The sequence below is a fragment of the Watersipora subatra genome, chromosome 5, assembly GCF_963576615.1.
Source record: "Watersipora subatra chromosome 5, tzWatSuba1.1, whole genome shotgun sequence".
NCBI classification, from domain to species: domain Eukaryota; kingdom Metazoa; phylum Bryozoa; class Gymnolaemata; order Cheilostomatida; family Watersiporidae; genus Watersipora; species Watersipora subatra.
The window spans coordinates 54,486,636-54,510,668 of record NC_088712.1 but is presented as its reverse complement, the minus strand read 5'-3'; the positions used below and the strand labels follow the sequence as shown (position 1 = coordinate 54,510,668).

General features: G+C 36.1%; 1 protein-coding gene across 1 annotated transcript in view; it reads left to right on the top strand.

Moving 5' to 3' along the window:
* The first annotated feature begins 445 nt into the window (after positions 1-445).
* Positions 446-24,033, top strand: part of LOC137396689 (RRP15-like protein) — a 51,993-nt gene continuing 28,405 nt past the window's right edge. The window contains exons 1-7 of the mRNA XM_068083004.1: positions 446-534; positions 739-830; positions 2,644-2,802; positions 3,115-3,228; positions 6,868-6,953; positions 8,540-8,636; positions 18,899-19,009. Of these exons, the coding sequence (XP_067939105.1) occupies positions 471-534; positions 739-830; positions 2,644-2,802; positions 3,115-3,228; positions 6,868-6,953; positions 8,540-8,636; positions 18,899-19,009 (723 nt within the window). The 5' untranslated portion in view covers positions 446-470. The remainder of the gene's footprint in view (positions 535-738; positions 831-2,643; positions 2,803-3,114; positions 3,229-6,867; positions 6,954-8,539; positions 8,637-18,898; positions 19,010-24,033) is intronic.

The following is a 24,033-nucleotide window of genomic DNA, read 5'->3' as shown; positions in this document are numbered from 1 at the left end:
TGATATATAGGTTGAATGAATATGTAGATCTTTATCTTGACTCTGATATACAGGTTGATTAAGATTGGAGATGGATAAAAGCACTCACAAGCTCATTGAGATTAAATGTTGTACAATGTTGCTAGGTTACTATATAATAAATTGAGCATGACCATGTAACATGAAACAAGATGGCGCTCAACTTTGAACGCAAATAAATGACCTTGGCCATTTTAGGAATAGTATAGTTCAGTGCACGCCATCAGAGCCATCGAGTGTAACACTCGATGAGTTGTTGCACTCGATCGATGTTACACTCGATGGCTCTGCACGACATACTCTCCAGAATATTGTAACGTACGTATACATCTTGTTTACGTTACAAAATGTAGTTCTGACAAAGGCTTTAGGCTAAATATGCCGACTACATTTCTCACTGTTCTAAAAGCATTTCCGTAAATATGGTGAGCGTGGTACCAAGAACGACCGAGATGCAGCGAGCTTCTGTCCAGGTTGAAGTCGATGACAGTGATGAAAGCTCTAATTTCGATCATGGTCAGAGTGATGTGTTCATTTTAAAATTATTATTGTTAAAATTTAGCAAATACAACCTGTAAACTATTCTCTGAAAGAAAAACATTTCATATCTTACCTTCGATACTTACAAAGCTTCTTGTATTCTTAGCTAGTTATTATATTCGTTTGGTGTTATGTAGCTTTCTGATTGAATTATGATATAACATATAAGTTGCCATTTAGATGCTGACATTAAAGACGAGCCACTAAGCGATGAAGGGGAGTTTGCTGCTGGGATGGCTAGTGATAAGGATCTTAGCTTTAATGATATCGAGGTGCATGTTTTGTTACTCAGGATTAGCATTTCTTTTTATATGCTTTAAAGGATTTTAGTAAATAGCTTTTGGCTAAAGTCAGGTTTTTCGAACAACCTGGTTTTATCTGAAGATATTTTATTGCATCATTTTAAATGTCATCTGCAAGTTTAATGTCATTTTGGTTGCAAACTAATTTTCATTTTTCAATTATTTAAAAAAATGTCTTTCTTCACTAACTGTGTTATTAAATTATTATTTTTTCAATTCAATTATTATTCAATGTCTATGCTAGGAAAATTTAATTAAGTTACGTTCTTCATCTGCATGAGGAAATATTTTATGCCAGTAATTAATGTTTGACAGCCCTAGTTTGCTTCACCAAAAAGACACCATTAATTTCTGTTCAGTTAACTTTACATTTCAACTTTAAAGAGTTTTTAGAGACATGATTTACTTGTTATTTACAGTAAAGGTGAGTTGCTTTGAATTAGTTTGACTTTTCCTAATATTCTCTTTTTTTGTTCAGTTCTGTTGCACCTTCTGTTGAGATAAATGAGTGGAGGTGATGCAAAAGTGTATTTGCTAAAAGCTACACAAACAATTTTGCTCATAGATGTAATATAAAATGCTTTTTAGTTGCTTGTTGTTGTTTTCACAAAAGTGGAACAGGTGAAACTTTGACACATGATAAGAAAAAAAGTAAAATGTTTTTACAAAACGGTCTTTCTTCTATGGGAGGATTTGAAGTAGCCACTGAGTTTGAAAACGCATCAAATGGCAGCGAGGAATATTTAAACAGGTGTTCCATCCAAATTTATTTATGGTTAATCCTAGCACAGCTGGGATTATTGTAAGGAAATTTGGGAAGCAGCGTAGTTCCTTTCCTTTTATCTTTAAATTCATTCACAATTTTGCGTTGGCATCTTGTAAAATACTGTGAAGTTGAAACTCTACTGCATGTTGCAGTATTGACAAGAAATTGAAGCACATTGAATAAAACTTGCCTGACATCAGGCAATTTCTTTTGATTACTATTTACATATCTCTACTTTAAGATGAGCTTACAAAGGTTTTAGAAGATTTTATAAGAAAATATCAGTATTTTTTATCATTTGCAATTGTTTTTGATGTTTGAGGTGATCTGATTACCAGGATGTTTCAAGATTAAAATTGATAAACTTGCACCACAATTAAAACGCTCAGACCAAGCGAAAGTGCGATTATGGCGTATATAATTGCAAAGAGGCCAACAGAATAGAGACATGAAACGCTTCAACTTAACTGCAATAGCCGATATCAACTATAGCAACAATATCAACTAGTGATGTCATTTCACGTATGTTTTCCTTTTGAGTGTTTTAATCGCGATCAAGTTTTATCGACCTTAATCTTAAAACATTGTGGCAATCAGATCACCTCAAACATAAAAAACAATCTCAACTGATAGAAAAATACCGATATTTTCTGATAAATCTAAAAAGAATTGTGTAAGTTTACCTTTAAATGGTTTTTTCTGTTACCCAGAAGTCATTGTTAATATTGCTAAAGTTAATAACAAGTCGAAAAAATTAATTGATAACAAATCCATATTGATACAAATTGATACAAATAGCAAACTATTTGGAGGAGTGTAAGTAGACACCAGCACAGTCTATAACATCAAGCATTCACATTTTATAGACCAGGTTCTCACATATTTTGTGTTATAATATGTCCTTGAGGAGTACTTTTAATGAAGTTGTCTCATCAGAAAATAACATTGTATAAAGACGGCGCTACTTGGTGACTAACAGAGGGATGGGGCATGAACTTGTGGTTTTGTGTTATCCAGGTGAAGGAAGAATGTAAAGACAATGTTAATTTTGGCATGGCCTCTGTTATGGCTAAAATATTAAATAAACCAACAGAAGGGTCAGCCATTATGTCCAAGTCGGTCTCAGAGAGACTCCTCGCTGCTCGTAAAAGGAAACATCTTGAAAATGCAGAGCCTGTAAGTTCATCGATTTGCTAGTAGACAGGCTTACTATTAGACTGTATTTACTACTTTGATTGTTTATGTAGGTCAGTAAAATATTAAATTCATAGCACTTGCTTGACTTGCCATAAAATGTTGCATTGCTGACAACTGATAGTACATAATCTATGAGAAACTAAAATTGCTGAATGGGATCTACCACCAAAGTTCTCTGGTCTAAGAGAACCTTACCATGTGCCTTTTTTGTGAGTTTGAATTGAGTGTTATCCTTATTGATTCCCAGCTCAAAGTTGAACTCTTTTCATCGAATAATTAACTTGCATTTAGGGAGGGAATTTAGAAGTGGTCAAATCTGAAGGGGGAAAGCTAGCTACAGACAAATTGGATGTCTCTAGAAAGAAGTTGAAGAAGACAAAACAGGCCACTCTCTCCATACAAGAGGTAGGATAATGTTATTTACTGAGTTGAGGAAGGTCGTTGTGGCAAGATGTCCACCACTATGTTTTGTCTACAGTACTCGTTTTGGGTGAAAATAATAAGAAAATGTGCTCGACCTGCTGAAATTATATCAGCATCTTTACATATAATACATGCCATTTGTTACCTCCGTCATTTCTGCAACTGTTGCAAAGATTAAGAAGCATTTGATAGCGTATGCAAGAACTTGCATACGCTATTTGCACTTTTGTTGGTGGTATCTTAGAAGTTGATATAGCAGCTCTATAAATAGGCTGATTAAACAAGCGAGGACAACTCTGTTTATATTTTACACCCATGATTGGCTTCTCGCACACTTAATATGATGGAGATAAGCAGTGATAGCTGACAAGAATTGGAAGGTTTCTTTGGCAAAGTCCCTGTGCGATTGAACTTTACTTCATCCATATGCATCATTGTCTATTGGTTGGTCTAATTTTGCTTGTGCGGTCAGGTCTGCCATCTGATAAACTGCTGCGTATTTTGTTGTCTTCTACAAATGCAGTCTAACATCTACTTACAAGTTCATCAACATATAGTGGATCCTCGTCATACGATTTTAATTCGTTTCAGTGTTGTAGCGAGAATGTCGTATAGTTTATAAAAACCCATAATAATTATCTTTTACAAACAACCCGTGGTAAAAATCATCAATATATTATACCGTAAGTCCTTATGCTCAAGCCGCGCGGCTTGTCGTTGGGCGCAGCTTTTGGTTCAAGGTCATAGGCCGCGGCTAAAGTCAAGTTTTTAAAACTTACATGAGGCTTAGGGCGGCTTCTTGATAAATGCGGTCTCTTCTCAGTTTCGCCCTATAACCATAGAATCGCAGTCATGATACACTTTTATGTACGGGATTTTGGCGACCTACTCGTATATTTTCAAGGTCATGTTTATGGAATACTTTAGACTAAAGAAGAATTTATCGCTAATGTTTAACTCACCAGTCATAGGTTATTAAAACCGTTTCATCTTTCCATAAACGTGAAGCCCTCTAACAGCGCAATAAAAATCTAGCTGAGACTTGGCAAGTAAGTTCTTGATGCAAGGGTTTAGGAATTTTAATTCGAACTTGGAAGTAAAAGAAAATTCTTTTCACATGTACTGATGTAGCCTGTTTTCTTATTCAAGAGGACGGGGGTATAGCAAAACCCTTCTCAACACTCTTGCTCCGGAAGGGGTCAAGGACGACAAAATCTCAGTCATTAGCCGCGGTCTGTGGGCATACGCGGCTTGTTGGAGGATTATTTTTTCTTTCATGAGTCATCTGGTTTTGAGCGCAAGCCGCGCGGCTTGAGCATGAGGACTTACGGTATACCCACTGTACATATTAAAAATTAGAAACAAAATAATACGTTAACCTTAATAGCTATAATTACCTACAGTAACTAGTGTGTTTAGTGGTATTATCTGCTATAAAATGTAACATTACAATGTACCATGTGCAGTACGTACCGTGGGGAGCTCCTACCTTCGAGGCAGACATAAAATAAATGTTGAATTTAACTTGAATGAATTTAGCTTAATAAACACATACTTGAAGCTAAGTTTTAGTATGTATTTTTAACTATTTTACTAAACTTCAATTTTGTCATCGGCTAAAATGTTATCACATTGTTTCCGGTTTCGTTTTTCACTATAACTAATAACGAATGATGCTGAACTGAGAGAGTGCGAGCATCGTATCTATTTCATGCGTTGTGGGAGGGATTTTGGCCAACAGCGTATCGGCATAATTGTTATTCCGACATATTCAGCACACCAACTGCTAAATTTTAATTTTGAGAGAAATTTTTGTTGATATTGTATGGCGAAAAATATTTTCTATAAAGAGGACGAAAAAACATTGTGTTCTGCATCGTAAGGCAAAAAAAATCGTATAACAGGGTCATCATAACTCAATCTTATATTTTAATAAATGATGTATCATTTTAGCTAATATTTGACACTCTACTTGTAATCTTTTCCAGCATTCGAAAGTTAAAGTTTCGAATTGACACAACAGTAAAAGTAAAGAGGCTGGGCAAAATAAAAACTGAAAACTCTAAAAAATATATAATGTATAATCCCTCTCAAGTCTAAGTTGGATTAAGTTACACTCCATATTTCTACCACCCATCCACCTCTAAATTTGCACATCACCCAGCATGTCTCTACGCCTACACCTAACTTCGGTGTGTAAGTAACAAGATGATTTGCTAAATATTCGAGTAACTAATCTAGTTTTTCAGTCTTTCATTTCTGGGCCGCTTCTGATCAATCTGCCATGTTGATGTTTATTCTGGTTATCAAACATCTGCATAGGCTGCATGTAATGAATGACTGAAAGTACCCCATGATATTATTTATCTCTTGGTCTTCTGTTCAGACAATATTGTATCCTTGCCCTGGGTCACTAGGTCATCAGATTTCGCACTGTTGACTGTGCCCACGTAGAACAGAATGTCAGTGGTCTTCAATATGACTAGAAATATTTTTGATTAGAGTTAATAAGATATTTCAATGTATGATAAATCTTCGTGCATAAGCCCGACTGTGAACCTGAAATTTTGTTTAAAAATTTGCGATGTGGATTGTACACGCCATCTAAAAAGGATATCTGTAAAATTCTCTCTATATTTGGGGTTAAGGCACATTTTAACATTCGCAAATACTAAAAATAATTTATTCGACAATAAGTCGCAAGGAAACAAACATTCAGTACTTGTGCTGACGTAATAAGTTTATTAGTCGTACACACTGCCATGCGCCATCTTCAGCGCTTGGTTCCATTTGTGGAGTTGCTTTGCGGTAATATCAAAAATTGCAGCAGCGTTTTGGTTGGTAATTATCAAAGCTACATTCACAGCTTTTAGAGGCTTCAAGTTGTGAACGTTAAATGCGGTGTTGTATTTTGCCCTTTATAGCTACAAAATGTGATCGATCATCTGGTTGAATAGGTTATATTGAGTCTATTAAATGAATAAAAAACTATGGTTGGCTCTTTCAGTTTTTCAGTCTTTTTTTAGTTCTTTCTATGTTGCAGACATGGAGGACAACTTCCTACTTATTTAATTTTGTCTGTAATTTCGGTGTTATCATTCCATTTATTATCTTCTTGACAGATTGGTTGCATCTAATCTCTTTCTTGAATTATAAAGAGAACCAAAACTCCTAGCAGGTCAATCTTTTAATCCTGACACCAAACTTTGTTCTCATTTGCAGAGTGATTAGTCTCTTCTGCTCCTGATGTATCAAGTTGATCTCCAATGATAAAGCAGTAATCATTCAATTGCTCAGACTCGTTTGTGTTTTAGTATTTTCTGCACCAAAATAGGCTAAAATCTTTCAAAAATAAGATCTGTTCCGTTGGTTATTGCAGTAGATTGTTGCAAAAAAAACGGCCAATGAAACTTGAAACAATTTTTACACCAGTCAAATATTACAGAAAAAACAAATTACCTATTAAATAAAGTTTATCTTTTTAGTTGCGAGTGAAGCCTACAGTCGTCAGAGATGTTAATCTTTTATAAAAAATGACATTCAAGTCTTGTAGTATTTCTCTATAGTTTGTATATGATTGAAAAGGAATCGTTATAATTTTCTGGATGTATTTGATTGTAGAAGCATGCTAAAGAGCATCTCTGTCATACCCTTCCAGACCCTTTGGACAAACCAGCTGAACTGAATCTCATCAAAATAGCTACCAGGTGTGTTCACAAGGTTTACCCCTGACACTAGTAGTCTACCAATCACAGACCACCTCTCATAGTCTCCCTATCACAGTCCACCTTTCATGTTTTGCCAATCACAGTCCACCACACATAGGCTACAACCCACTGCTGACCACTCATAATCCACAATACATAGCGCATCGCTCACAGTTTCTCATTGAGAGTCCTCAACTCGTAGTCCACAACTCGTAGCCCACAACTTGTGGTCCCCAAGTCGTAGTCCACAACTCGTAGTCCACAAATCGTAGTCCACAACTTGTGGTCCTCAACTCGTAGTCCCCAATTCGTAGTCCTCAACTCTATGCTTTTAGTTTGTAGCTCTTAGTTCATCATTCATTGATCACTTTTCACATCGACTTGCAATGCAATATTTTAAGTTTCACCTTCGGCCATTGACAAATCTTCACATAATTAGGGCATTTCTTAGATGCTGTTCCAAGATCCACCATTTGTAATCGGCATCACATCATTTTCTCACTTTGCCTACAGCTACTACATTTCATTGCTTTTCATCGTTTGCTGCTTAACATTGATATCATCTTGATTTGTGACAACCTCCTTAAAAAAGCTTTAGTTATGATATATTTCATTTATGAAATTGTCTTCTCTTGTCATGCTGTATTTCATCCCCCATGGTACTACGGTAGTTGTTTGTTATGGTGAATGCAACTCCAAGCATATGTGTTTATCTCCAGGTATAGCCAGCATCTATAGAAAGCTTGATTACTCACAGTTATTACTGCTGGCTTTGATTGGGTGTGACAGTGGCGAATCATTTACTTGCGCTATTTTAAAGGTTTCGCCAGCAGAATACCTTAATTTTTTTTTGCAGAGAGACTTGATTACTTTTTCAGAAATGTAAGAAGTTTAATGTTTTCTTTGTCACTCGTTTGACTGAAACTAGCTAAGGTGTACAGATGTTTTTAGGTAAAGCATGATTGCTTATTTTACCATCGGTGTCTACTAATTGAAAGTGATTCATTGGTGATGCGTGTACCTTCTGTCTTTCAGTCTTGCGCAAGGTTAAAGACATAATTATTAAAGATGAACTTGCACAACATTTAATAGATTGTATCAGAAAGTATCGGTATTCTCCTATCATTTGCGATTGTTTTTGATGTTTGAGGCCATCTGACTGTCAGGATGTTTAAAGATTAAAATTAACAAAACTTCATCGCAGTCAAAATGCTCAGGTCGAGCAAAAGTGCAATTATGATGTCCGGAGTTGCAAAGAGACCGACAGAAAAGAGACGAATCCTTGGAGTACAGCTCAACTATTTGTTGAGCGCCTTGACTCTATTCACGATATTGGTTTTATTGGTTCTCCAATAATCATTTCTTGAGAATTTTAAGTCTTTTTATTAATCTACATCTCGCTAAAATATTTATTTACAGTTTTTATTCTTTCTTTGTGTTACAAGTTATCTCCAATAAACTATTTACCACTATATTCTCATAAACAGTGCTCCTCCGTAATAACTCGTGTGGTATTTCCTCACGGTTCCTCCAAGGATTTGCATGTTTGTGCTAAACACTGAAGTATGCTGTGGATACTCTTATAGGGGTGTTGTTCAGCTGTTCAATGCTGTCAAGCAGCAGCAGGGAAACATAAAGGAAAAAGTTGATGCCGTGAAAAAGTCTGTGAGAAAGACAGATAAGGTAAAGTTTAATCATATCTACTTTAGGTAAAACATCTGTGATACTTACCATATATACTTTACTTACCATATGTTAATTACTTACCATATCTGTGTTACTTACCATATCTGTGCTACTTACCATATCTGTGTTACTTACCATATCTGTGTTACTTACCATATCTGTGTTACTTACCATATCTGTGTTACTTACCATATCTGTGCTACTTACCATATCTGTGTTACTTACCATATCTGTGTTACTTACCATATCTGTGTTACTTACCATATCTGTGTTACTTACCATATCTGTGTTACTTACCATATCTGTGTTACTTACCATATCTGTGTTACTTACCATATCTGTGTTACTTACTTTGTCTATGTTACGTACTTTGTTTGAGTTACTTGCTTTGTTTGCATTCCTTACGTTGTCCTAGTTAGTTACTTAGTTTATCTGACCTTTTTTGTTACTTACTATATCAGATTTACATCGTCTGTGCTACAAACATACATTGTTCACAACACTCATCTTGTTTGCCATACTTAACTCGGTTAACACACTTTTTATTGTCTAGACTCACCCTGTTCATCACACCTACTCTATTATACTTACTTCATTTGCCATACTTACATACTTACATCTACCATATTTACCTCATTTACTCATTATTTTCTTAAATATACATTTCTTGTCTTGCCTTTGTGTGTACGTAGGAATACTTTAAAGTATCCACGAATACAAGACAGTCTGATCTTGTTAGTATATACAGTAGATGCTCCTATAACATAAACCTCCTATAACGTAAATTCCAGGTAACGTCAAAAATTCACGTGAAGTTTTTGCTTCGTACTACGTAAAAAGTTCCATATAACATAAAGTGTCAGTACACTATAAATTCAATTTAAACGGTAACCTATATCACCGCACTTGAGAGAGAAAAAACCATGTGCGTATAATGTTATATCTATTATATATATATATATACAACTTCTATGACATTCTAGTTCGTCATGATAGATCGTCAGATGTGTCTACAAAACAGAGAATAAGGTAGCTGCGCAGTTGTTTATAAATACTTGAAAGCGATTGATTGGTGCAGGTGTTACAGGGTTGGTCTACCAATCTGAATGTCACGAGTTGGAGTATCATCGAAAGTTATCTTTTATTCTAACCTTGATTCCTGGGTACAAATGGACGACGAACATGTAGTACCGCTTTTTATAATAAAAAATTTTTTTGTTCTGATTTATTGTAGATGTATAAAATATTTGTTATTAGTTTCACTTTGCAGAATAGACTTTGCTGTTTAAAAAAAATGAGCAAATTGTTGTAAATGAACATCGAAGATGTGCGCCCCCCCATCAACTTGTTGTAAAACTACCCGATCATGGTCTATAAAACAAGTGACATTGGTAAGAAAAAGAAAAGTTGTCGTTGCAAACTAATAATACTGCTGTTACGGTACAGCCTACTAATTAAAAAGCTATTTTTAGTTTTTTCCTTTTTGTATGGCCAAAGATGTGAGTTTGGAAAGATTTTTGAACGGATTAGGCAATTTATATTTATTTTACTTTACGTTTAACGTAAATTCCCTATAATGTAAACTAAATGCTCCTTGAACAGATAATTTCGGTTGTGAGAGCTTTTACCATATTTACATGAACTAGTTGTGTGGTAAGTAGGCAAGCCTCCATATCATAAACAAAGGGCTTTCTTATTAACATAGAACTCGTGGAGAAAAGTAGACGATGTATAGGTGCATGAATATAACTGTTTTTATTGGCGACTAGACTAGTTCTCAAGTACTCGTAAAATTGCTCCTTAACTCACCATATGTAGGCATATGCTCTCTGAGCCTGTTTGCCATGGTAGTCATGTTCCTCTAATATAGGTCAATTCTGGCTCAAATATAGGTCAACTCTGGAGAATCATCTCTGCTAACAATGCTTGTGTAATAATTGTGTAATTATTGCAAAAGGCTTCACCAAGCACTGCCTGTCGTTCATTTGCTAACTTGTCACTATCCTAAGATCGCTGGGAGGTAGCAGATGGTAATTATAGAATTGTTATTATCAAGTGCAAATGGGGTGGATGGCATCTTATGACATAGTGTACACGTTCATTTTATCTGTAATAAACAGATGTATGTAACCTTGCATGGTATAATGCCTCAGGTATACTAATATTCCAGAAATAAGCAGGTCATTGGGTGCTATGCCATAGACTTTAGGATTCATCTTTTCTTTATAATGATGAGACAACTTCATATAAGTCATGCCATACGCTGAATATGCTAGGGTAAGGCCTGAATGCACTTGCAGTCATTCGTATGTATGAGCTTAATGCGTTCCAGGGCCGAGCTCGTATGTTAATTCTCTTGTATCTCAAGTAAATCTTTTTCATATAAACTAACTAAATACAAACTGATCAATTCCCAACCTTTGAAAAAGCACCTCAAATCCTGGTTTGAGGTGCTTTTTGGCCAATGCCTAATTCAAATATTTGAAAGCTTGAAGCATAGTTTAAACGCAATGTTGAAACGCAACTAAAACACAATGTTTTAAAACATTTTTATACTTCTTATGCTAAACATTTGTTGAAGAATTGAAACAGCTTATAAACAGTGGCAGGTAATGTAGTTGTTCCTTGTAATATCCTGGTATTACAAGGAACAACGTGTTTAATTGCTCTGATTCATCACCTACGCTCACAAAGTAACAGTACCTATCTAGCGGTTATGATCTGCAATAAGGTGTGACATCATTACATACAGTATTGTATATAGTTCTTACCTTCGAGACAGACGTAGTGGCTAACAAAGGTATGAGAGAGACAATACACTATGATTTGTGACATAAACTTAAATAATTTAACTAAACATAACATAAACTTTAAATTTTACTTATGCACATTCATAAAAAAAATTAATTTTACTTTTTTTCTGAACTTGCTTCTAATTTAACCTTCATGTTCATGTTTTATTATCTTTTTTGGTTTGACTCTTTTTGTCCCACATTTAGACTTGCTTTCACTTTTAGCTGGTCTTTTTAAATCCTTTTTGATGCAATGAGAAAGACCGATCGATGCTGTTCTCGTGAACGGTTTCGCGCATACGCGGCTACCTCGAGAACCGTCTTATATGCTCATATCTCAAATTCATCTCATATCTCAAGGTAATCATTCGCTTGGAATTTTCTTCAGATCTCAATTTCTCGTATGTTGGGGCACTCGTATGTCGAGGTATGACTGTACCCACAAAATACATGCCCGACACGTAGTGTAGATATTGCTGTGGCTACACATATCTTCACTACCAAACAATTGCATGGTGTTGACAAATAAATTGACCAATAAAAACTGGCCTCAGCCGTTTTAAGGCTACGAGTTCATTAGTAAATTTGGCAGTACCATCAACACATTTATTATGTTATATGGATCATCAGTAATTTGGGATTGATATGAGGTTTGTAGACCTATTTGTATTTTATATTTTGCTCAAGAAAAAAATGTTACTCGTTTGCAATAAAAGCAACAAAGTACAAAATGCTTTAGGTGCATAACGTAAATCAAATTGTAAAAAATGAGATTTATTTACCTAAAGTGTTTCATAAATAGTTTCAATTTATTTTAGTACTAGATGAATGCACGCGCGACGTTGCACAAGTAATAAAAAATGTTTGGACTGGTAATTTAATTTTAATCAATATATTTAATTACCAATCTAACTTTTCAAATAAGGGGTTTGTTTGTTTCTGTGTGTATCTGGCGAATGCATAATTAAAATATTTGAAAGCTTGACGCATAACTAGAACAAATTGAAAAACATTTTTTTATTTTTTATGTTACACATTCGCTCAAGATTTGAAACCGCTTATAAACAGTGGAAGGTAATGTAGTTGCTATTGACTAGGTTTCGTTACCTAATAAATTTGAGTAACTTAAAGATGTGGTTGCGTCAAAAAGGTCAATTTAATGAAATTAAAACCAATAAAAGCCTAAAACATCAGCTACAATTTGATGTCATTTTTGTCTTTGTAGACCAATCCTGTCCAGAGATATATGCATTTGAATGAGGCCATCTTTTAAAAAGCTCACATTCCAGCGGGTGCTTCATTCGTGACGTAACTAGTGATACATCTGAAAAGAGTCCATGAACGATAAATATAAGGTCGCTTCATTAGTCAATCATCAGCACGAACTTTTTATATAGGTCGTAATAAATGTTATCACTCGTAAAACGCGTTGTCTGTGATTTCAAATTTAGGGATTTTACTCTATTATTAAATCGCATGGACATCGATATTTATTAAATTAATTGACATCGTTACTTTAATGAATTACTCGATCGAGACATTTTATTGACGAACAACAGAATTGTAAAAATTGCTGTAAAGTTACTGCGAAGGGGACTCCGAGTTTTCAGGGCATCAGGTGGTTAAAGTGCTACGGAGGAAGATAGAATGGAGGTAAATTTATCTTTTACTTTGTGTCACCTATAGATATACTGTTGTGTTTACATTCAGATTATATTTCCCTGTTTGAGGTTATAATGTAATTTTCTGTGCTTGCGAGATACGTATGTACAGTGAGTTCTTGACGGCTTCTTTTTAATCCATAGCATCTAGCAATACAACGGCTTAAATTGATAAATATACTAGAAGTAATATTTTTAGTACTCATTAATACATGTACTAATTAATAAAATTATAACTTTTTGCTATCACCGATCATCGTTTTATAGTTTTTTATCGTTTCACCGAGCTATATTTGCTTCAAACTTTCGGTGGCAGTTTTATCTAGTAAATTAGATGTATGATTTGACTTTAGATGTTCACTTCTCACTTGTAGAAAGTGAAGAAAATCGATTGATCAATGCAAATCTTTAACTTCCAGAACCAAAGCTTCGAATCGTTGGCTTGGCGTACTTATGCTTTTGTTAAACATTCATTTTTAAAATCACACTCGCAATCCATCTACGGTAACTCCCAATTTGAAAGCTTTCAGTAGATACGCCATTAGAATGACATATCTGTGAATGACATATATTTATTGCATTTGTTTTACTCATTACAGGATGTTTATGTGGTCCCACCAGCCGAAGCAGCTTTGTCAGTGTAGAAACTGCCATAAATGGGAAAGAGAGACTTGATTGTGTGCTGCATAAACCATGATGTTTTGTTTGAGTTTGCTGCAGTAGATGAATTTGTCTTATTGTATCAGCTGAAACTATGTGAGTGGCCTCGACTTGATGGATGTTTTTAATAAAAGCTTTATGCCGAGATGAAAATTTTTTTGCTTGTAGAAATTATATAATAAAATAATATTGTTGAAAATAATGCAAAACATGATTTGCAAAACATTGAATATATCATAGCCCCGTTGACACCTGTGCTGAAATCTTTTCTGATAGATGGATTTATGAAGTGCAATCAGAGCTGCATGGACAGGCACTTTTGCATAGCTCGACCATTTGTTTAGTACTTGAATCAACTAATCAAATGTGACCAGTGAATTTTTTTCTACACATTGATACCAATAATAACTCGATAACATTGACAGTCGACTATACAATGTACATGACTTTTAGGGATGTAATTGGTTTTGCCACATATTTTTTTCAAAGATGCAGCTTGCTTATTTTACTTAACGGTAGTAAGAAACTAGTTTTCGGTGTGGGCAATGATATACATCCCCACCCCAGGATAGGTGACAGGCATAATGTGGGCGAGGCTTTTGGAGGCTGTATATCATTAGTGTGGGTAGCGACGGAACTGTGCCGATACAAAGACCTTATTCTACCTAGCTTGCTTGACAAAATTACCGTAGACTGGTAGAATTGGTAGTTGGTACTAATATGTTTACACAGCATTTAGAAGAAGCTAATATGGCAAGTTTTTAATTTTCTTTGTTTGAGGCCTTTGAGACATTGGTAATAATGTATCTGTAACTGGATTAAAAATTTTATTCTAGCCAACACGAGCAAATACAAGATAAAATATATGCCAATAGAGCCACGTTGGACTAGACTTTGATCACAATAGCCGATGTGAATACCAGCAATAGAGACAGGTTGTATCACGCGTTACATCATTTTGGGCAAGTCTGGGCATGTTTTTTTGGCCTGAGCGGTTTTACCGCGATCGAATTTTTTTGATTTTAATCTTCAAATATCTTGACAATAAGAGCGCCACAACAACACAACAAACAACATATCAACTGATAGACAAAAAAAATCCTTTCTTTTAAAATCAACTCAAATTTGACGCAACCACATCTTTAAGCTAGTTTAAATCTTTACTATAATAAGAGCCATGTCTGTTCTTTCGCATAATTCAGCACTAAGCTTGCCATGGCTTGAAATACATGTACTTGTACTTATAAATGTTACGCATCATGATCTTTCACGCAATCATGATCTTCAAATGTTCCAGATTATTAGTACGCTTAGATAAGAGTCATCATTCCATAGTATGGCGAGGAGGCCGTGTGGCGAAGTGGATAGCACGCCTGTCTGCAGAACTGGCGTTTCGAAGTTGTATTCTAGTGCAGAGCAGTTTTTCATTCCTAAAACTTTATTGATATAACTGGACACACAAACAGTCCAACAAATGACAAACAAACACTGAGATTTATATATATGTAGACTAGCTGCATTACCCGTGTTTGGGAACAGATTTACAAAAAGCAATAGTTTTATTGAGAGTTGTCTTTCATACTGTAAAACAACTCCAAATATGCAATCTACTGAAATTTTCGTGCTGATCAGAGTGCATACACATATGCAGTCGTAATTGTCAATAATGTTGAAGAGACCAAATGGAAATATGCAATGTGTTTTACAGCTAGTCTAAACAATGCATCAGTCTCGAACCACTCAAATCGCTATTGTCCTAATTTTGTACACAGAACTGATAATGAAATTGACATTGCTAGGCAAACTGAAGTTCTTCAAACTGGCAGTATTGAAAAGTTTTACAAATTTTAATTTTACATGTTTTAAGAAATTATAGAAAATATTTTGCTATTGCACTGCTAAGCTATCGCCAGCATTTATTGAATTGAGACCTCTACATGCTTAAAACACTAATCATGACTCACCAGTTCAGTTCATCAGCCTGTGTTTTGACATGGTATATACAAATTATGTAGCAGGTATGTGGTTGTGTTGATAAAATTTATTATCAATAAAATCTACTATATAAACTACATATATGGCCTCTCGCCTTTCCAACGTAAGGCATTGCATTTGGAGCATTTATTGGACATTCATTTCATAGAAAAATTCGGCCCTATACTGTGTTGCATGACTGTAGTCAAGTGCGAAGTTTTCTGCTCATAGACGGCGCTTGGTAGCAGCTGATGTAGTTAGTGCATCTTGCTGTTGTCGCCGTTTCATCTGCTCTGAAAATTCAGCTCGCCGAGCAGCTGTTGTAGCTAATGCATCATGTTCTTGTCGCCGCTGCACTTGCTCGAAGGTTTCTGCACGTCTGGCCGATGTAGCAGCTGCTCTGAGTCGTTTGACTCGCTGCTGGGTCAGCTCAGCAGTCCCTGCACTTCTAGCAGCTGCAGTATCTATTCTGGCTTGCTCTCAATGTACCTGTGTTTGTTCAGCAGTTTCTGCTCTTCTAGCAGCTGCTATTCTGTTTTGTTGTAGGCGTAGCTGTGTTTGCTCTGCAGTTTCTGCACTTCTAGCAGATGCGGTAGCTATTCTGTTTCGTTGTAGGCGTAGCTGTGTTTGCTCTGCAGTTTCTGCACTTTTAGCAGCTGCAGAGTAGCAGTTCTGTTTTGTTGTAGGCGTAGCTGTGTTTGCTCCGCAATTTCTGCTTGTCTAGCTGCTGCTTTGCGAATTCGGTCTCTTTCTCTACGGGAATCAATCTGTTCTTGCGTTTGGGCAGTAGGCTTTTTGGGAGGCATTGCACTGCTTCAAGCGTTTCTAAAGGCGATTGAGATGGTGTGATTTTTGAAATATACGCTCCTCGCTTTTTTCTCACCACCGCCTTTCGTAATGCTCGGACTGCCCGTGCAAGTTCTGTAGTAGCTGTAGTTCTGTAGTACTCGTAGCTGGAAAAAAAAGTAAAAGTAACTCAGCTGCGGAAGGAAATTAACATGTTTACTATAACAAACAGTCGCAAATCCAACGTTTTCAACCCTTTCACTGAAGTAGACTCATTTATGCGTTTTCTATGGTCGACCACCGTAGACACATTTTTGCGACTTTACCAGCAATTGCTAGTAGCTGAATTTTATTATTCATTGATAAGATAACTAACGATCTTAAGGACTTTTATGGTAGTGGTGGTGTTGTCCTAAAATTTCTCTATAAAATTAGCCCAAAGTTTAATATTTTAATCTTTGTTTGGGGATTTCCAACTTGAAAACGAACATTTTTGTGTAAGTTCATCAAAGGCATCAGAGTTAGAAAACAAATAACTACTTACGTTGATGACATATAGCCGATTCAGATTTTTTTGATTACACAGATAATTAAAATAGCAATAGCAACTGACTCTGATGGCGATGAAAGTAATGGTTTTGTAAGAATAAGGAACATTGTAGAGGATCATTTTGCTTTGTAGCTTCACATCGCTTTATCAATGCACAAAGTATAGATACAATGAAATTTTTGCATAGCAGTGCTTGTTAACATGTTGGCAAAATGAAATATATAACCAAAACAAATGTTCTAGATGGAGTTTGAAATTGAAAAAATATTGTATACATATGAAGCAATATTGGCAAAATGGCTGGCAGTAGGCCGATAGCTAAATTTGTACATGGACGCAAGTGAAAGGGTTATGTAGAGGAAGTGTGGCAATTCATAGACAATACAATATTGAATAAGAAGTACTTACCTTTTTGATGTGGAAATTTAGTAGGTGAGAACTGCATTTTTTCCAGTGACCGCAAGAAACAAACGTTTACACGTTACGGTACACGTTGGCAGTAAATATTAATTGCATGTAAATTACTACTCATTAATTTATTTTATTTAATGAGTAGTACATTTGTCTAGCTGTATAGGCACCTTTTTAACACCGCAACAACTTTGCTGTTTAAAACGGAACAGTGCCGTTGGGTACTGAAAAGAGGTGCGCTAACCAGAGATCACGTGATTTTTGTGTAAAAACGATGAATAGGTCATGTATAGAGGCGCACTAACCGAAGATTCCCGTTAATGCGCCCTAGCGGTAAAAGAAAAAACCCCAGAATAGTACGGTACTCTATAAGGCTGAAACGCAATTACACAGACAGACAACGATTGCCGTTTATATAGTAGATTAGTATTACTCTTTCATATATCTGTTGCCAGTGAGAATATCTTTGTCAATATGTCGATAGTCATTTGTATGAAGCCTTGTGTTGTCATTTGAAAGCGAATTGTTGATAATGAATAAAATCGAATCGAGATAGTTAATATCAACGATTTAAGCCAATCACAGATGTGCCGGTGAAAGGTATCTCCACTGATGTAGATCAACATGTTCATTTCAAAATTACTCATGACAATGTGTTGGCTACACAAAACATGCATTTGTAGGTGTGTTTAGTCAGTATTTCGGATTCCAATCGCATGCTCCATATCGGATTAGCCCATGTTGGGCGGTGCATCAGTAAAATCCATTGCATGACTTTATGTAATTATATGTTAACATTTTAAGCTACAATGACTGAGCGCTCATCTCATAACAAATGTATGATAAACTGCTCTATTGAATCATTCATGGATCACCAATAGAGTACTTACCATGTCAGTCACATGACGCCTTAACATATTGGAGAGGATAACTCCAAGTTTACTGATAGGCATACTACTTAATTAATCCTTATTGTTTAGCCGACGCCAAGATACGTCTATTTTCCAAAAGTATGGAAGCTGAAGACTCCTCAAAAGTGGAATATAATTTTACCATGTATTGATTCCTTGTATAACAAGATATAATTATCATTTTAATGGCTTCAGGTTAAAGAAATAGGCAATTTTAAGTTTATCTTCGTTTGGCAAAGATGACTGTCGGCGATCTGGCCAATCCTTCGATAATTCATGATAGTATTTTGAATGCAAAGTAATTTTCTTGCTAAGCACGTGCAAAGGCTGTAAGAAAGTTGTCTATCTAAGTTGTATCTAAGTATCTAAGGCTATCTAAGTTGACGTAAAAGTTGTAGTAGAAGTTGAGTCCAAGTACAAGTTGTCTCCCTTCTGCACTTTTCTGCACACTGCCCCCTCTACAGTGTTTACGTGGAGTGGAAGGGGTGATACTAATGTTTGCTATTTTGTGCAGGCCATCTCAGAGTTCACATCTGGTGACTTCCTAGACAGACTAAAGACACAGAAGGTGAAGACGGTTGGCAACCCAAGCGATGGTGAAAATGCCGTGAAACAGGAAATCAAGGTAGGTGGTTTAGTGTGATTTTAATAACCCTCTTACCAAGGTTAAGAATGTGAAAAATGTGCGTGAGTGAAGTGAATCACAATTTTCACCTTAATGCGAGTTTTTAAATGAGAACTAGGTCAATCTAATGACTAGATAAGATGGATTACTATAGTAACATTCTCACCTCCTTTAAGCCATAAATAGCTCTCGCGATTGCCTGCCAATAAATGTCAATTATCAAAAAAATATGTAACTTTTACTGTTTGATGTCACTCGGCGACTCTGCCAATATTTAAAATTTAATAAGAAAATTTAAGGTTTTTGCAGATTGCCTTGATTAGCATCTGTTTCACGGAGCCAGAGGCGCAGGGCAGACCTTGATCTATGGCTTACCGCCAACCGAGGTAGGAGGGCGCGAGGTAACGAGTTGTAACAGGTGTTACCGGTTACATTCACAAATGAGAGCTAGGGGTAGTAAGTTAGGAATGGCTAGAGAGGTTGATGACTTGGAGCGCTGATATATGGTAAAGGGTTGTATGCTGACGCATTTCTGGCAGCAGTCTGAGCACACACACCCCTCTTTTTACTCACATGTACTCATGTTATTAATAACACCTGCAGTCTAGTATAAAGCGAAGGCTGATTTATTAATCCATACCTATGTATATTAGTTTCCAGCACCTGCCGAGCGCTTTCATGCCTGCACTTAGCCACTGCTATTAGGAAGATCAGCCCACTGCTGATCTTCCTAATAACCATGGAAGCCATAGTGAGGCTGCTACTGCAAACCAGATTTTGCTATCATAGATTTTGTTAACATTTTCGGAGGTGTTTAGTAAACCGATACTGTTTACCAGAGTTCTCACTGAATACTTGATGAAGTAGGGATGTGGTACTAAACTTCACAGTCAGCATCCTGGCTCTGATTGGAGGTCATCGCTGCCTTGGCTACTCAGCGTCCATTTATTAGCATAATTAGTGGATGTTGTTGGCAGCATCCGTGGTGAGAAATGCGCAAGTAGACGTTAGAGATGTGGGTGGATGTATCGGACTTACTCATGCTCTGTTACGCGATTGTTTTTGGCATCATTCAGTAGGACAACCATGCATGGCTAAATTTGTGTGGTGATTCATTACTCTTGTCAGCAGATGAGTTGCTGTGGCGCTGCAATACCATCTCAAGACACATCTCTCTTTATTGTATTGCTGTGCTTCCCTACCTACTCATTTTCATCACCAAACTGATGACTGATGAGAGTAATCTCCCCTTGTTTATAATGAAATAAAAAGGCTCAAAACATGATGAAAAACAGACATATTTGGAATATATGAAAATAATATATTGTTAGAAGGTCCTTCTAAGAAGATTGTAATGTTTCCAGGCAGCAGCAACATATAAAAACAACTCACTTTACTATCTTTGACCGTTTTCCTGCCTTTTTGATTGTGGGTGAGTGAAATGCACTGTTCATTTTCATGATTGATGATGTTACCATATTTAGTTTTGATGGATAGAAGAGATGGAAATTGATTCCGGTGCCACCACCCACGACAACTAGCATCCCTTACGGGTGTGAGCTCCTCCAATCAGAAAGCCCTGTTTTATCGAGTCTCATGCATAGTTCAAATAAGGACCTTCACTGTTTTCCAAACGCTAATCCCAAAAGCACATAATAGTTTGTTTTATATAACCATTTGTGATGAGATGGCAGTTTTATTTATCTTCAGTTCAGGTGCTCCCATAGCGATTTAGAAGATTGTTTATAGCATATCCAGGCTAATTGCTTCTAATTATAGCACCGGCATATCGTTATGATCAAGATATTATTATGATGTGTACAGAGATTTATTGGATATATAACGCTCGGATTGTAGCTAAGAGGTAGGCGATAACAAGCAACTTTGCATTTAGTGGCAGTTCTCTGCTTACCACACAACTAGGTACAGAAAAACTATTGATTTGCACTCTCAATTTCAGAGGTTGTTCACCTGCAAACAAACGTGATTTCCTGTCAGAGATTATTTAATTATTTGCGCAACCATGTCTTGTTACCAAAGAAACCACAAATGCCAGTCATAAGACCTGAGTACATTTCGATGAAAACTCCCAGAAGCCTCTTTATATAAATCTGATAGGTTATGGAGTTATTTATAGTCATTTGAGTTTGTTTTATAAGTTAGAGGTTTTTGAAGAACTCTGGCTATTTCCGAAGAACTATGGCTAATGGTGAAGAAATATGGCTATTTCTGAAGAACTGGCTATTTCTGAAGAACTATGGCTATTTCTGAAGAACTATGGCTGTATCTGAACAACTATAGTTATTTCTGAAAAATTATGGTTATTTCTGAAGAAATATGGCTATTTCTGAAAAACTGGCTATTTCTGAAGTGACTTGCTATTCATTAAAAATTTAAGATTAAAAAGCTCAAAGAAACTAGAATACACAACATATATAAATCTCTCTCATGCTCTGGCCCAATGAGACCCCTTCGCGAGCATCATGCTGGAAGCAGTCATTGTGGTTTGTTGTTTTCCTGTTACATTATGCGGAGTGTAAAGGTGTGAGGTACTTGTGACACCCTTCATCATGCCTCTTAAATACCCTCAACTCTCAAAACATCTAATGAACTGAAGAAAAAGAGGATAATACTTGCAATTGATGAAAAAATGACTTAATTAGTAACAAGTTTATTAGTTTCTGTTTCACGGATTTTCACTTTTCGCAGGAGTTGTTCGTCCCAATTAACTGCGACAAATGAGGTATTACTGTATATGTGCATGTAGAAGCTCATATCAAACAATACTCTTACTCATATATAAATGAATGTGTTGATCTCATCAAGCCACAAAAACATCATCCAGCATTTCTTTGATTACTTCTGGGAATTCTCGGAACCCCCTATTCTCTGAAACCTCCTAAGTCTCCCCGAGGTATCACTTTTCCTTCTCCTTTGGGCTTGACTAGGGAATCTAAATTCCACTGACCTCTCAAGTGGCTGTTATTGTTATGGTACCAGTGCATAATCATTGATAGTCCGAAATGGGAAATTCTGGGACAGCGTAAAGATTCCATCAATGTCCTTATAGACATTAGATTCTATGAACTTGTTTGCTGTAGAAGGCTCTATTTTTTGAAGCCTCTAATCCAATGACCAAATCATATCCGTAATGAGGGCCAAAAAATTATATCTTCTCTCTTTCTTGCATCATATATTCACAGCTGCCGAGTTCAAATTCATAGTTTTCAGCATCTTATAGCGGGCAACAGGTGTTTGCAATCTCGCTGCCAACGTGTTACACGAATAAGACTGGAGTGTGGGAAATGACATGGCCACTGTAACCATTACACTTGAGTTCACATCCTATGATATCATAGGAAATCTATTGCCAAACCCTCTAGCCCCTTGCGCAATGTTCTTAATGTCCAAATTATTCAATTAACATTTCTAAAATAGTCAACCTTACCAGCGGCCATCTTCAAGACTGATAATAATGAATAAGAATAATGATAGTTGACGTCTGCGACAGTCTGTGACAGTCTGTGACAGTCTGTGACAGTCTGTGAGTCTGTGAAGGGATGTTTGTGCATACAAAGGTATAAGGATAATGATCATGGCAGTTCTGTCTCAGATATAGTGGTAGACTGATGACAAACAGATAATATGTGTGATTATTAATTGTAAGAACCTCTTGTACAATTCTCGAAACGTTGAAATCGTCCAACTCTTTCTTTTTTCCGGTTCTAGTAGATACTCTATTGAATTTTTGATAGGTGTCCCATCAACTGAGAGTCCCGAGTTGTTGTGCACCGCGGTTGAAAAATGTGCTGAGTTACTTTTCTTTTGGGTTTCAAGTGTCCTAGATATGATAAGAGTTTTTTCACGCTCATAAAACATGAAATCACTGAGAAGTTTTATACAAGGTCATGTGATTTATAAACATGCCCTTCCACTGATAAACAATCATCTAAAACTACATGTGTGCATGTAGATGTACATGTGGCAATATTGTTCCAGACACTGAATGCCAGACCTGTTGGACTCTAGTTAAAGAGTTATCCTCCCTTGTTGATAGTTTTGCACAGTTTCTTCCTCTTAGTATATTAGCGTGCTATTTATTATTTATGTGAATTGTGTCTGTGTCAGTGGGCTACCATTGTGATAGCTCAAGCCATTATTCTGGCCTTTGCACCCAGTGCAGGAGTTGTTTTACTCTGCCATAGGCTGAAAGGTATGATCCTTTAATATAAACAAATTACTGATATATATCAGTAATTTATGTATATATATATAAATTACTGATTATTGATAAATATGCATATATCAGTAAATTTACATTTACTTTTGTTATATATTTAACAAAAAGTTTTATATATTTGTTAAATATATTATTTATGTATAAATATATTATTTTCATATAAATGTATTATTTATGTAGAAATATATTATTTATATGTAAATAGATTACTTATATATAACTATATTATTTATATATGAAAACAAGTATGATACATGGGTAGTCTCGCTGTTAGAATTGGAATTCAATAAATGCTGACGATCAGTAGGATTTGTTGTATAAGTTGTAGAGAATTTTAATTTAGTTGGCTGTACAGTCGGATCTAGACACAATGGACTTTTAAGAATTTATTAATATACAATGTAAAAACTAAAATGCCATCAAGTTTTCAGCTCTCCACCTGAAGTAGTCTCCAACATATAAAGTGAGAAACTTCTTAAATCACCGCTGTTTTATTAGTGAGAGCGAAGAGGCCGGTTGACATTTCAGAAGAAAATGGGGGAAAATGTCTAGATGGCAAAAGATATAAACCACGTTTGTTTAACTTTCACCTAGGCTATGTTAGAGTAAGTTATGCCTCTACCCCTGTCACCACCTCTACCTCTGTCACCACCTCTACCCCTGTCACCATCTCTACCTCTGTCACCACTTCTACCCCTGTCACCACCTATACGTCTGTCACCACCTCTACGTCTGTCACCAGCTCTACCTCTGTCACCATCTCTACCCCTGTCACCACCTCTAC